The sequence below is a fragment of the Loxodonta africana genome, chromosome 3, assembly GCF_030014295.1.
Source record: "Loxodonta africana isolate mLoxAfr1 chromosome 3, mLoxAfr1.hap2, whole genome shotgun sequence".
NCBI classification, from domain to species: domain Eukaryota; kingdom Metazoa; phylum Chordata; class Mammalia; order Proboscidea; family Elephantidae; genus Loxodonta; species Loxodonta africana.
In genome coordinates, this window is record NC_087344.1 from 26,671,424 (window position 1) to 26,684,640 (window position 13,217).

General features: G+C 52.5%; 2 protein-coding genes across 3 annotated transcripts; one reads left to right on the plus strand and one right to left on the minus strand.

The window, feature by feature from the left end:
- Window positions 1–157: 157 nt before the first annotated feature.
- GNG14 (G protein subunit gamma 14) lies at window positions 158–4,440 on the plus strand. The gene is given in 3 exon segments (XM_023551923.2): window positions 158–3,425; window positions 3,428–3,505; window positions 3,508–4,440. Coding segments are annotated over 3 exon segments (363 nt in total). The 5' UTR covers window positions 158–3,256; the 3' UTR covers window positions 3,624–4,440.
- On the minus strand, window positions 3,281–10,404 carry FBXW9 (F-box and WD repeat domain containing 9). 2 transcript variants are annotated; one of them, XM_064280757.1, is made up of 10 exons: window positions 9,985–10,404; window positions 8,379–8,518; window positions 8,170–8,298; window positions 6,764–6,876; window positions 6,588–6,679; window positions 5,454–5,602; window positions 5,251–5,364; window positions 5,039–5,128; window positions 4,882–4,947; window positions 3,281–4,809 (listed from the first exon to the last, which is right to left on the minus strand). In XM_064280757.1, exons 1-10 carry the CDS (start codon window positions 10,397–10,399, stop codon window positions 4,735–4,737), a joined length of 1,383 nt encoding a protein of 460 aa, XP_064136827.1. In that variant the 5' UTR covers window positions 10,400–10,404; the 3' UTR covers window positions 3,281–4,734. The 2 variants fall into 2 exon arrangements, with proteins under 2 accessions (XP_064136827.1, XP_064136828.1); XM_064280758.1 differs by having other exon boundaries at window positions 3,282–4,809; window positions 8,379–8,543; window positions 9,985–10,150.
- Between the last annotated feature and the right edge of the window lie 2,813 nt (window positions 10,405–13,217).

Genomic DNA, 13,217 nt, shown 5'->3' on the forward strand with positions numbered 1-13,217 from the left:
GCGTCCCCATGCCGCATAACCCTCTGCTTTTCTTTTCCCCTTCCTCTCCCCCCGCCCCAGCTTCGGCTGTCTCTTCTTTTAAGTATCCTTCTCTGACCTAGAATGGTCAGGGCTTCCTCTGGGATCCAGGGCTGACATCTTCCCCCCTTCCCCCCTCCCCCAGGGAAACTGTGAGATCTTCGAGAGCAGGGTCTGTATCTCAGGCATACTCCTAACTGTGCACATGGTCTGGCCCAGAGGGGGGCCCCTTTATTCACTGTACAAGGTATGGAGGTCACACTATGTATTGGGCTTGGTGCTCTACGCTGCCATTTTAGTATTGAACAAGACACCTGCAGCCCATAGTCTGTTTGGGGAGATAGATCAACATCGGTTAGGAAAGGAGAGCAAGGGTAACGTTTGATCCAAGATCAGAAAGCTGAGAAAGGCCCTACTATGTGAAAATGTGAGTGTGGGGGCAGGGAGGAGGACTCCAGGAGAGAAAAGTACTGTGCAAAGGACCTGAGCCTGGAAATGAGCACACTTTATTGGAGGAACAGAGATCCTCCTTGACATTCCCATGAGGACCTGAAACTCCACCTCAGTTTCTTCTCCACCTAAATCTGATCCTCTGCCATCATCCCTGTCTTGGCAAATGACCCTACCCTCCATTCCTCTACTTGGCTAAATACTGAGGTGTTGAACTTGTTGTCTCCCTGTATGGTAATGCTATTCAGCTATATGCATCACCTCCTAATGGAGTCAGTCTTGCTCTTCCCCGAAGCATGCTGGGGGTGAATTCAGGATGGAGATGGACTCGAGCTAAGGTACAGGGCCTGGAGTGGTATGACTGGGCTGGTGGCCAAGGCTGAGGAATGCCTTAGCAACAGAAGAAAAACATCTGGGCCTGAACGTGAAGTCCCTGGGAATGCTGAATGCCCAAGAACATGGGAGAAAATGATGAGCCTTGGTCCCAGCTGGAATGGTATATAAGCTTGTGTCCGTTGCTAGGCAGTTGTGGAGCACTAAACTGGTCCAGCCACCACCCTGGGGCGTGGTCCCTTAAGTAAGCTTCCCAATAAACCATATATCATGATTGCTGGTTCTAGAGTCTTTCTTCAGTCTCTTAGAGATGCAGTCGACCTTGGGTTCAGGTGCCACTGGCTTGTTACACAACACTCCCCTTCTCTCAAGCTCCCATCCATCCATCCATCAGCACACCTGCTAAGCTCTACCTACAAAATAGGCCCCAAATCCAGGCACATACCTCCATCCTGACCCAAGCATTCAGTCGCCTCATATGCACGCGAAAGCTGGACCGTGAATAAGGAAGACGGAAGAATTGATGCCCTTGAATTATGGTGTTGGCAAAGAATATTGAGTATACCATGGAATGCCAGAAGAATGAACAAATCTGTCTTAGAAGAAGTACAATCAGACTGATCCTTAGTAGCAAGGATGGCGAGACTACGTCTCACATACTTTGGACATGTTATCAGGAGAGAAGGCCATCATGCTTGGTAAAGTAGAGGGTCAGTGAAAAAGAGGAAGACCCTCAATTAAATGGATTGACACAGTAGCTGCAGTAATGGGTTCAAGCATAACAATGATTATGAGGATGACGCAGTGTTTCATTCTGTTGTACATAGGCTCGCTAAGAGTTGGAACTGGCTGGATGGCACCTAACAACATCTCCATCCCCATGACCTCCATGCTGGATTTCCTCCCCTCGAATATCTCTCAGCAGTGGGCAGACAGCTCTTCTGTAGGAATAAATCAGATAGGTCATTCCTCATTAAAACCCTCTAACGGTGGCTTTCCCCTTGGAGGGCCTGCTGACCTCCTGGCCCCATCTCCCCCATGCTTGCCCTCGCTCACTCTTCCCCAGCTACACCACCTCCTTGCTGTTCCTAGAACATGCCCAGCACTTCCCTGACCAAGGGCTGGAACATCCCTTCTCTAACTCCTCCTTCCAGTCTTGGCTCAAATGTCACCTCCGAGAAACCCTCCCTGAGCACCCCTTCTCGGCCCCACCTTGCTTCTATAATGACATGTGTGTGTGCATTATAGTATGCGTGTTATTTGCTTGTTGTCCATCCATCCCCAGCTAGAACGGCCACTCTGTGAGGGCAGGCTTTGTCTTATTTCACTGTTGTTCCTTTTGTGCTTTGAGCAGTGCCCAGCACATATTACGATCTCAACAAATATACTGAATGAATGAATGACCACAAGGGTGTCAAGGTGGTCAGTGAGGAATAAGGGAGCAAGAGGCCAATAGAAAATGGACTCAAAGACCAGGTAGGCCCCTGTGTGCTGAGGTGAGGAGGAAGGGTCTTATCCTAAGGGGCTAGGAAGGCTTTGAAGGGTTTTAAGAAAGTGATCAAAAGACTCGATTTTTTTTTTTTTTTTTTTAACAGATTCCCATTGGCTGCTTGGAGAATAGGGAGGGGAGAGGGCCGGAGCTGAAGACTAGTGGAGATGGGAGCTGGGCCAGGAGGGGATCAACAAGGGTGGAGAGAAGTGACCAGACTCAGAACCTAATTTGAAGGTTACCTAATGGCACTGGAGGGAGGATCAGATGTGGGGATACTGGAAAGAGGAATGAAGAAGGACTTGGAGATTTTAGTTTGAGCAATTGGGAGGACGGTGGTGAGCTTTCATCGGGGACAGGAGGTCTGTGGGAAGACAATCCAGACTCTCATCTTGGCAGAGTTCGGTTTGAGATGCCTGAGAGATGCTGTGAGGAGGGAGGTGGGAGGTGGGCCCTCAGAGGTGGGATGGGGACAGAGGAAACCATCACCCTAAGTGAGTGGATTGAGTCGTCTGTGGTTGTGAGTATAGATAGAGAGGAGAAGCAGGGGCTGCATCCAGGTGGCCAGGGCCTTCGCACTCCCCCAGCCCCAAGGGCTTGGTCCCCTAGGGACCTGGTGACATGTGACACTAGGACAGTCACCCAGCCGCCCGGGGCCTCCTGGGGCACAGACTCCCTTGGCAGAGGCAACTGCTGCTTAATGGTGACATTTCACTTCACGAGCATCCTGGCTTCAAAGTCTCTGCAGGAGTGGGAGAGGGAGCGGTGGGGGTTGGAGAAGCCAGGCCAGTGTGGGGGAAGGAACTGGGCCAGAGCAGGGCTGGTGATAGATCTGGCAGCCAGGCATTTGCTGACAGAAGTCCTCAGCTGAGGTACCAGGGGTCTGGGAGTGGCCCCCCTCCCCCACAGTCCCCAAGGGACGCAGAGTTGTGGGGCCCCTTGAGTGGTCCTAGGGCTCAGGGTCTGATGTTGGGCCCTCTGACCACACCCCTGCTCATCCTCCCCCAGATGTCTGGCAAGGTGGCCATTGGCAGTGATATTGGGCAGGCCCGTCGGGCTGCAGAGCAGCTGCGGGTGGAGGCAGGCATCGACCGCGTAAAGGTGAGGGGCAGGGCAGGGCAGGGCAGGAGGTGGGGTGAGGTGAGGGCACATCTGGGCTGAGGGGGCAGGTGAACAGCCAGGTCTGGCTGACTGGGTTGGTCTGCAGGTATCCAAGGCAGCCGCCGACCTGCTGCAGTTCTGCATGGAGCAGACCAAGAGTGATCCCTTCCTTGTGGGTCTTCCAGCTGCCACCAATCCCTTCAAGGAGAAGAAGACCTGCGCCATCTTATGACCCTGCGGCCTACAACCCAGGGCGCCTCAATAAACATGAAGTGAATGTTCCTCAGGGCATGGCTGGGCTGGGCTAACATGGGGGCACGGAGGGGGCTGTGGCCTTGCCAGGGCCAGGCGCACACGTGGCCCAGCCTCTCTCCCTCTTTACCTCCAGGGTCACCACCAAAGCGGCACACACACATCCTGGACAGAAGAGCATGCACCTACCACCCATCCCACCCTTACCCCACACCTATGGGATAGTATACATGGCTTTACGCTCCCACTGTGCACACACCAGGTTAGAGTCATAATCTGCACGCCCACAGGTCTCACACACACACACACACACACACACATTACATGCACACATACCACACACATTTCACACCCCCCCACACAGCTCTCTCATTCACACACACACGTACCTCTCTCACACACACATACACACGCACATGCTTGTGTCTCACACACACAGGTGAGAACATAAAACAAGTGCCCACGGTCCTCAAGTCTCTCTTCCTCACACACACCCTCACAGGCCTGCAGAGACACATAGACAAGGTTACCATAGTAACAAACACAGCCAAACCTGCCTACCCAGTGACACAACGATACACATGATCACTCATGTGACTCATGAAATACACTGTTGGTGTGCACAGGCACACACAGACACAAGTTATGGAAACAAGCACCTGCAGCTTCCACACCCAGTGCCACCAACATGTACGGCCCAGCCCTTACACACTGTCTCTCAATGTTCACTCACACACACACCCCTACAGCAGCCCACCCCCAAGCAGACACTAGTGGGGCTACACCAACCTCACAGTAACATTACATCAGGTTTATTTCTTCTTCACTCAACTTTTCAACAGAGAGCAGGGTGTCTGAATCATAACAAAAACAGGGCCCAACGGTGGAGAGCAGTTCCCCAAATGGGCTAGAACCTCAATGTCACCACCACTGGCATGGGGCCCAGCTCAGGGACCCCAGTCCGACCATGGCCCGGACTCCCTGGTCCTAGGCCTGCCAGACTAGGAGAAGCAGCACCAACATGGGGGAGGGTCCCCTGAGAACAGAGGCTGTGGCCAGCCTGCTGGCAGGCAGTATCCACATCTATCTGCTCAGGCCTGTAGCCTCCAGACTTCCAGCGACAGGCCCCCGGAGGCAGCTACCACCAGGTTACCCTCAGCACAGATCTGGGTGGACAGGGAAGTAAGGAGTCAGGGGCGCTCTGGGCACCAAGGCAAGGGGTAGGCTGCAGGTCTTACCCCATTCAGCACGTTGTGGTGGTTGCGGATGCAGATGGTCCTCGGTGGGTCTGTGGGCACATGCACCTGATGAGGGGCAACAGGCAAAGATCAAGAAGTCTGCCCCAGGGCAAGGGGGCAGACTGTCCTTGAGGCAGGGGCTGGGCCCGGGTCTCACCCGGATGGTCTTGTCGGTGGACGTGGTGTACAAGGCCCCCAGTGAGTGTTTGATTCCCGTGATCTGAGACCTGTGACCCACGTCGAAGGACTGCAGGGTGAAGAGAGAGAGACAAATGACACTCAGGAGTGGCTCTCCCAAGGCCAGCCCTTCACCACCACCTGGGGCCAGGGAGTAGGAAGGAGGCCCAGAGGCCGGGGCCCCTGGCTGACCCGGACAAGCTGGAAGCACCCATTGCGGTTGGCAAAGACGTGCAGTAGGCCCTGGTTGTCACCAGCCCAGAGCTGGGGCTTCTGGTAGGACATGGAGAGCAGGTACGAGTCCAGCTGCAAGAGGGATGGGGAACACAGAAGCTCAGGCCATGCCCTGCAGGGCTGTAGCCCCAGTCCCTTGGGGTCCCAGGGGAGGCTCCCACCTGCAGCCGTTGCAGGACACTGTTGGCTCGGCGGTCAAACACCACAAGCGTGTGGTCCTCGCTGCCTGAGATGATGTGCCAGTCATCAGCCAGCAGCGCCAGCACTGCACTGGAATGCAGCCGCCGGCTCTTCAGCAGGGTTGGGCCGGCTGCAGGGACCATGCGCCAGGGAAGAAGTAGGGACAGGGGCATCAGAGCCCCTCAGAGACCCCCAGCCTACCAGAGGCTCCCATGCCTCTCTCCTCCCTGGCAAAACCCTCCGACTACCCTGTTCCCCACCCCGCAGGTGACCCTATCTGGTGTCTAGCTGGATCCAGGCCCCCCCTTCCCCCACCCTGCCTCTGTTCCCCCACCTTCTGTCCCATCTCCATGCTCCAATCCCACTGCTCCTCTCAGTGTGGAGTTGACCAAGCCAAGTCCCAGGCACCTTTGGGACTGGTGGGACACTCCACCATCCCCCGCCCCCAGCTCCAGCTCTGCCTGGATAAGGCACCAAACCAAAACCTGTCACTATCCAGTCGATTCCAACTCATAGCAACCCTATAGGACAGAGTAGAACTGCCCCATAGGGTTTCCAAGGCTGTACTCTTTATGGAAGTAGGCTGCACTCTTTATGGAAGTATGCTGCCGCATCTTTCTCCCTTGGAGCAGTGGGTAGGTTCAAACTGCCAACCTTTTGGTTAGCAGCTGAGCGCTTTAACCACTGTGCCACCAGCGCTCCGGATAACACACAGACCCTCCAATTAAACACAATAAAAACGAATCAGTAAATAAGCAACAGAACAGATTCACATGCCAGGCAGTAGTCTACGCATTTTATGTATACTAATTAATCTAATCCACCCATTAACCCTACAAAGTCAATGTTATTAACATCGTCTTCCCATTAACCCTACGAGGCTAATGTTATTATTACTGTCCTAATTTTACAGAAGCGGTGCTTCCTCTGTGCGCCCCCCCCCCCATTGCACGTGTTGCACCCACCACAGCACTGGTCACCCTGAGTGGTTAGCATGGGGTGATGTGCCTGTCACCCCAGCCAGGCTCAGAATTCCATGAATGTCTCTTCCCACATGACCCTGGATACCCCAGGCAGTTCTACTCTCCCACCCAGGCCCAGGGTCCCCAGCCCACCTCTGGGGTCGTAGACGGTCACCTTCTTGTCATAGGTGCCCGTCACCAGGATGTCAGGCTGATAGGAAAGGCACAGCACAGCCGCTTTGCCCCTGGGGACACACAGCACACAGGGCTGGGGCTATGGCTAGCCAGTACCCTGCCTCCCCAGTCCCCCCATCCATGACCCCTCACACTTTATCTCGCCAAACTGCTGTCCATCAGCTGCCATGTCCCAGAGCTTCACCGTGCTGTCCCAGGAGCCGGAACACACGCGGTGGTCCTGGGCCGCCAGGGACCACACCCAACCCTGTGGGACAAGGACACAGCAGTCACACACGGATGCCCCACCTCATGCGTTGTGTTTAGCTCAGGGCTCCTCGCAAGAGCCCAGTGAGAGGAAGGCCTTCTCTGTTTTTGCAGATGAGGCTCAGAGAGGTCAATAGGCTCACCCAAAGCCACACAGCTTTCCCCCTTAACACAGCTTTGACAGACTGCAGTACAACTCTATCTCTGTGTGATTATCCCCATTTCACACACTATTAATAAAATTGAGGGTCAGAGGAGGGACACAACTGACCCAAAAACTCAGAGCAAGTCAGCACCAAGTTGAGATTAGAGCTTGGGTCTGTGGGTCCATCTGACTTCAGAGCCTGGGGCATGCGCAACCCCACCCAATAACATCTTTAAGTCAAGTCCTGAGGAGACTCAACACCAGTGGTGGCTTGAGGCCACAAGACAATATGGTTAAAAGTGGCACCTCCACTCTGTGACCAAAGCAAGCCATGTTCCCTCCCTCAGATTCTTCATTGGCAGAATGGGCCCCTCCCTCAGCAGCTAACATGTGCAGAGTGCCAGCTCCTAAGTCCTCACCAAACCCCCTGAGGCGGGTACTGTGATGTGTCCTGTTTTACAAATAAGGAAACTGGGACACAGAGGGGTTGAGTCTCCCATTCAAGGTCACACAGCCAGGAAGTAGCAGAGTGGGGATTTGAATGCAGCAGTCAGGCTCCAAGCTCAAGCTCCTGGCCACCAGCCTGGACCACCTCAATGGCCAGTGGATGTGCCCTCTGCAGCCATTTCTCACAAAATGACAGTCATGCTCAGGGCTGTTTGATTCTTAAGGGTGGTCTCTTCAGGGTATGTATTAAAAAAAAAAAAAAAAAGTTGCTGTCAAGTCAATTCCGACTCATGGCAACCCCATGTATATCAGAGTATAACTGAACTCCACACAGGCTGTGACTTCAGAAGTAGATCACCAGGCTTTTCTTCCAAGGGGCCTGTGGGATTTGAACTGCCAGCCTTTTGATTAGCAACTGAGGACTTAACCATTTGTGCCACCAGAGACTCCTTCTCAGGGTTTACCTGACACCTGTTGAGCACCACCGACTGTGTCAGCGCCTGAGTGAAGTTATTCATCCTCCTCACTGCCCATTGGACAGAAACAGAAACTGACGCACAGAGATGTCACACATCTCACCCAAAGTCACACCAACAAGGGCAGAGCCTAGATACGAATCTGAGATCTGGTGCCAAAACCCATGCTCTTAACCTCAGTGCCCTGCCACAAACCTTCTGTCTTCTTCCCAGCCTGGTCCCTCACCTTGTGGGTGCTGTTCTGCTTGGTGCCCAGAGCCTTCACCAGAACCCGGCTGGGTTCCGCCCCCAGCTGCCGCAGATCCCACAGGTTGACATTGCGATCTCTGGAGCCTGACAGACAGAGCGCCCCACCCTGGGAGGAGAGTGAGGTGATGTTGCTGAGGACCACACCCTAGCCCACCCCTGCATGGCCACCAGCTGGCCTCACCTCACCTGGAGCAGCAGCACTGAGTCAATAGAAGCAAAGTGCCCATCAGCCAGGCAGAAGTACTCAGCCCGGCGCCCATCCTCTGCCCAGCGTGCCAGGTGTTGCTCCAGCTCAATGCAGGCGGCTGGCCAGTCAAAGTCCTCCTCTGTGGGGCACCAGAAGCAGGGTCCCTGGTGGGCAGGTACCCTGCCACCCACATCAGCTGGCCAATCCCACCCCTGGCTCCAGAGATCCTGACCTGCACCAGACTTAAACAGATCACCACCTGAATCCTTCACCTCACTCCACCTCAGGACAACTGCGTGCTCACCCCTTAGGCAGACCTAAGACGACTCCTCACCCCGGTTTCCAGAAATTGGAGATCTGGGGCCTCAGGATCACTTTTGCAGACCCAATTCTGCAACCTGAGACTGGGGAGGGGGCAGCAGCCTCAGGACATTGAGGTCTGATCTCAGCCCCTCAGCCTTCATGCTGGGCATAGGAGCTGGGGCCTCTTGAGTAATAGTCCTCCCTGCTTCAGTGTCTGAACCTGACCCAGGGAAGTATTTCTCAAACTTGTATCTATAAATCAGGGAGCATTATAGAAACCCTGGTGGTGTAGTGGTTAAAAGCTACAGCTGCTGACCAAAGGGTCAGTAGTTCGAATCCACCAGGTGCTCCTTGGAAATCCTATGGGGCAGTTCTACTCTGTCTTACAGGGTCGTTATGAGTCAGAATCAACTTGATGTCAGTGGGTTTGGTTTTGGTTTTAACAAGATCCAGGATTCATGCCCCAGGGATCAAGCATCTATGTTTATCAAGCTGGTATGGAGAGTGTGACCCAGATGCTTAGAAGGCAACACCTTAAGAATCAATGATCTCTGCAGATCAAAACTTCCAAGTTAGTATAATCAACCACCCAACTCATTATTCAGGATGGGTGAAGGGCCTGAGAAGCCAAGGGGTCACTGTCTCAGGACCAACAATATCAATTCAAGGTCCCCAAGCTGTCTTATCCCCCAGGGACCCATGACCTCTGGGGCAGGAGGAGAGACCACCAGCCCCTGCCTATAACCCCAAGCTAGATTCAGGCCTTGAGGACCCGTGGATGCTGATGTCAGGAATCCCATCTCCTAAACCCTAGTTTGGGTCCAAGGCAGTCGGCTCTGCACACTGAGTCCCTGCCTCACCCCTTCCTAGGTCAAGGCTCTAAAGACCAGGGGCTTTGGCATTATCAGTTGCTGCCCAGACCTCTAGACCTGAGTATTCTTAGGCTTACCTTGAATGCCAAGCATAGGTTCCCAGAGCCTGAGACTTCAAGTCCCTGTGTTAACTGTCACCCAGGGGTCATGGCTTTCATATTAACAGACCCAAAGCCCGAGGACCTTTGGATTCTCAGGTGAGGGACTCCAGCCCCCTCACTCTCCCCTTGTAGGTTACCACAGTCTCAGGACCCCAAGTGTCTGCCCCATGGTGCACCCAGAGGTCAGGGGCTTTGGCATCATCAGTAACTACCTGAGCCTCCAGCCAAAGCCAGAACAGCCACAAAGCCTGCTCCGGAGGCTATGCTCCGCAACCCCTCCCGCCCCAAGCCTGACCTGGTCGGGCATCTCCGGCCCCGGGCGCGCGCACCTTCCACCACTGGGTAGGGCGCGCGCACGCGGCGCTGAGCGCGTAGCCTCCAGGTGACATGGTCACGCACGAGGTCGCGCAGCGCGTGGCACACTCGCGGCAGGACCTGGAGCACAAGGCTCGCGTCCAGGTAGGCGCAGATCTCCAGCAGCAGCTCCGGGGGGAGGCTCAGCAGGCCTGGCACACCTACGGCCGAAACCTTGGACGCCGCCCGTGGCTCCAGGGCGCCGGGGGACGCGGCGGGAACGGGCAGCGGCGGGGCGCGCGGGGGCTCCAGCCCATGTTTCGGCGGACTGAGCACACGGGCGACGTAGGCTTCGGCCTGTGCATCGGGGTCGGGCTCTGGGTCCGGGTCCGGGTCCGAGTCGTAGTCCCAGGCGCGGGGATCATCGCACAGCCCTGGAGGCAGCTCCATGGCAGCCGAGTGGGCGCGGCCGGCTCTCCCTCGTCAGCTGTGGGCCCAGCGTCTCGTCTCCTAGGCAGCGTGAGGGCACTTCCGGCGCATCCTGATGACGTTTACGAACCCACAGAAAGGCACGGGCTACCACGAAAACTGACTGACTCCCCAGGGACCGCTTGCTGGAGGGGTCTTGCCCTGCAGCTGCGTCGGCCTTATGGGCACGCTGGAAAATGCAGATTCTTCGTTCCTACATTTTTAAAAACAAACGTAGCTCTGTCGAAGGGACCTCTTACAAGTGACACTGAGCTTAGAAACAAGAAGGCTCTTTTCGAGATCGGAGTCTGGGGCAGGGTAGTGATTCAAACTCCTTTCCCACCATTTCCAGAGCCAGAAACATTACAAGGCACACAGGCCTCAGTGAAATACCCTGAATGACCTAAAATCATACTGATAAGAATACCATCTTATTTACTGAAAGCCTGTTTGGGGCTAGACAGTGTTAACACAAGTCATCTCACAATAGCACGTGTTGTTCCCTCTTCTCCACATAGCCACAAGACTCTTCCCAGATCCTACATAAGACTGCAACATTTCTCCAACTTCCCACTTGCCAATGTATTTCAGTATAGCACTCACCGCTGGGTTTTGCTATTGTCAACTATCATCACTAGAATATATGCATTATTTATCGAATGAATGCTGGTTTAAAAATGAGGACCTCCAGTATGGCATTCAGGAGTTGAATTATATGCATCAGTGGAAAGAGCCCTAATGGTACAGTGGTTAAGCACTCAGCTTCTAACAGAAAGGTTAACAGTTCAAACACTCCAGCTGTTCAGCGAGAGAGAGATGTGGCAGTCAGGTTCCTTAAATATTACAACACTGGAAACCTCATGGGGCAGTTCTACTCTGCCCTACTGAGTCGCTGCGAGTTGAATAAACTCGATGAGAATGTGTCAGTATTTTTAATTTTCCCATGTTTATGCAGGTGATCCTTGGGCCATAATGAGACAGCAGTAAGATTTTTTCTGAGGCTTGTGTGTTGCTGTTGTTAGGTGCCCTCTAGTCAGTTCCAACTTATAGCAACCCTATGTACAACAGAACAAAACACTATCTGGTCCTGCACCACCTTCATAATCATTCCTATGTTTGAGCCCATTACTGCAGCCACTGTGTAAGCCCATCTCACTGAGGGTCTTCCTCTTGGTCCTCCACCAAGCATGATGTCCTTCTCCAGCAACTGGTCCCTCGTGATAACATGTCCAAAATATGTGAGATAAAGTCTCACCATCCTTGCTTCGAAGGGACATTCTGTCTGCCCTTCCAAAACAGATTTGTTCATTCTTCTGGCAGTCCATGGTATATTCAATATTCTTCACCAACACCATAATTCAAAGGCATCAATTCTTTGGTTTTCCTTATTCATTCTCCAGCTTTTGCATGTATATGAAGCAACTGAAAATACCATGGCTTGGGTCTGGTGCACTTTAGTCCTCAAGGTGACATCTTTGCTTATTAACACCTTAAAAGAGGTCTTTTGCAGCAGATTTGCCCAATGCAATACGTTGTTTAATTTGACTGCTGCTTCCATGGGTGTTGATTGTGGATCCAAGTAAAATAAAATCCTCAACAACTTCAATATTCTGTTTTTATCACAATGTTGCTTATTGGTCCAGCTGTGAGGATTTTTGTTGTATGTTGGAGTGTAATCCACACTGAATGCTGTAGTCTTTGAGTTTAATCAGTAAGTGCCTCAAGTCCTCTTCACTTTCAGCAATCAAGGCTGTGTCATCTGCATATCATGGGTTGTTAATGAGTTTTCCCCAATCCTGACACCATGTCCTTCTTGATAAACTCCAGCTTCTCAGTTTACTCTGCATACAGATTGAATAAGTATGGTGAAAGGATACAACCCTAACGCACAACTTTCCTGAGTTTAAACCATGTGGCATTCCCTCGTTCTTTTGGAATGACTGCCTCTTTGTCTATGTACAGGTTCCTTATGAACACAATTAAAGTGCTCCAGAATTCCCATTCCTCCCAATGTTATCCATAATTTGTTATGACCCACATAGTCGAATACCTTTGCATAGCCAATAAAACAGAGGTAAACATCTTTCTGGTATTCTCTGCTTTCAGCCAAGATCCATCTGACATCAGCAACGACATCCCTCATTCTACATCCTCTTCTGAATCCGGCTTGAATTTCTGGCAGTTCCCTGTCAATGCACTGCTGCAACGACTTTTTAATTATCTTCAGCAACATTTTACTTGTGTGTGATATTAATATTTTTTGATAACCTCTGCATTCTGTTAGATCACCTTTCTTTGAAATAGGCACAAATATGAGTATCTGCCAGTCAGTTGGCCAGGTAGCTGTCTTCCAAATTACTTGGCATAGATGAGTGAGTGCTTCCCATGCAGAATGTTTGTTGAAACATCTCATTTGGTATTCCATCAATTCCTGCAGCCTTGTTTTTTGCCAGTGCCATCAGCGTAGCTTGGACTTTTTCAATACTATCAGTTCTTGGTCATATGCTACCTCCTGAAATGGCTGAATGTCAGCCAATTCTTTTTGGTACAGTGGCTCTATTTCTTCCATCTTCTTTTGATGCTTCCTGCATCACTCAAAATTTTGCCCGTTAAAAAAAAAACAAAAACAAAAACCCAGTCCCGTCAAGTTGCTTCCGACTCATAGCGACCCTATAGGACAGAGTAGAACTGCCCCATAGAGTATCCAAGTAGTGCCTGGCGGATTCGAACTGCCAACCCTTTGGTTAGCAGACATAGCACTTAACCACTATGCCACCACGGTTTCCTTTTGCCCACAGAA

Excerpts from the sequence above, each read along its gene's own strand:
- FBXW9 (XM_064280757.1), bottom strand. The coding sequence starts at position 10,399 with ATGGAGCTGCCTCCAGGGCTGTGCGATGATCCCCGCGCCTGGGACTAC. Across the intron at positions 8,519-9,984 it reads GCCCTACCCAGTGGTGGAAG|AGGAGGACTTTGACTGGCCA; the intron begins GTGCGCGCGCCC and ends GGTGCCCCACAG. Across the intron at positions 4,810-4,881 it reads ACCACAACGTGCTGAATGGG|ATCTGTGCTGAGGGTAACCT; the intron begins GTAAGACCTGCA and ends CTGTCCACCCAG.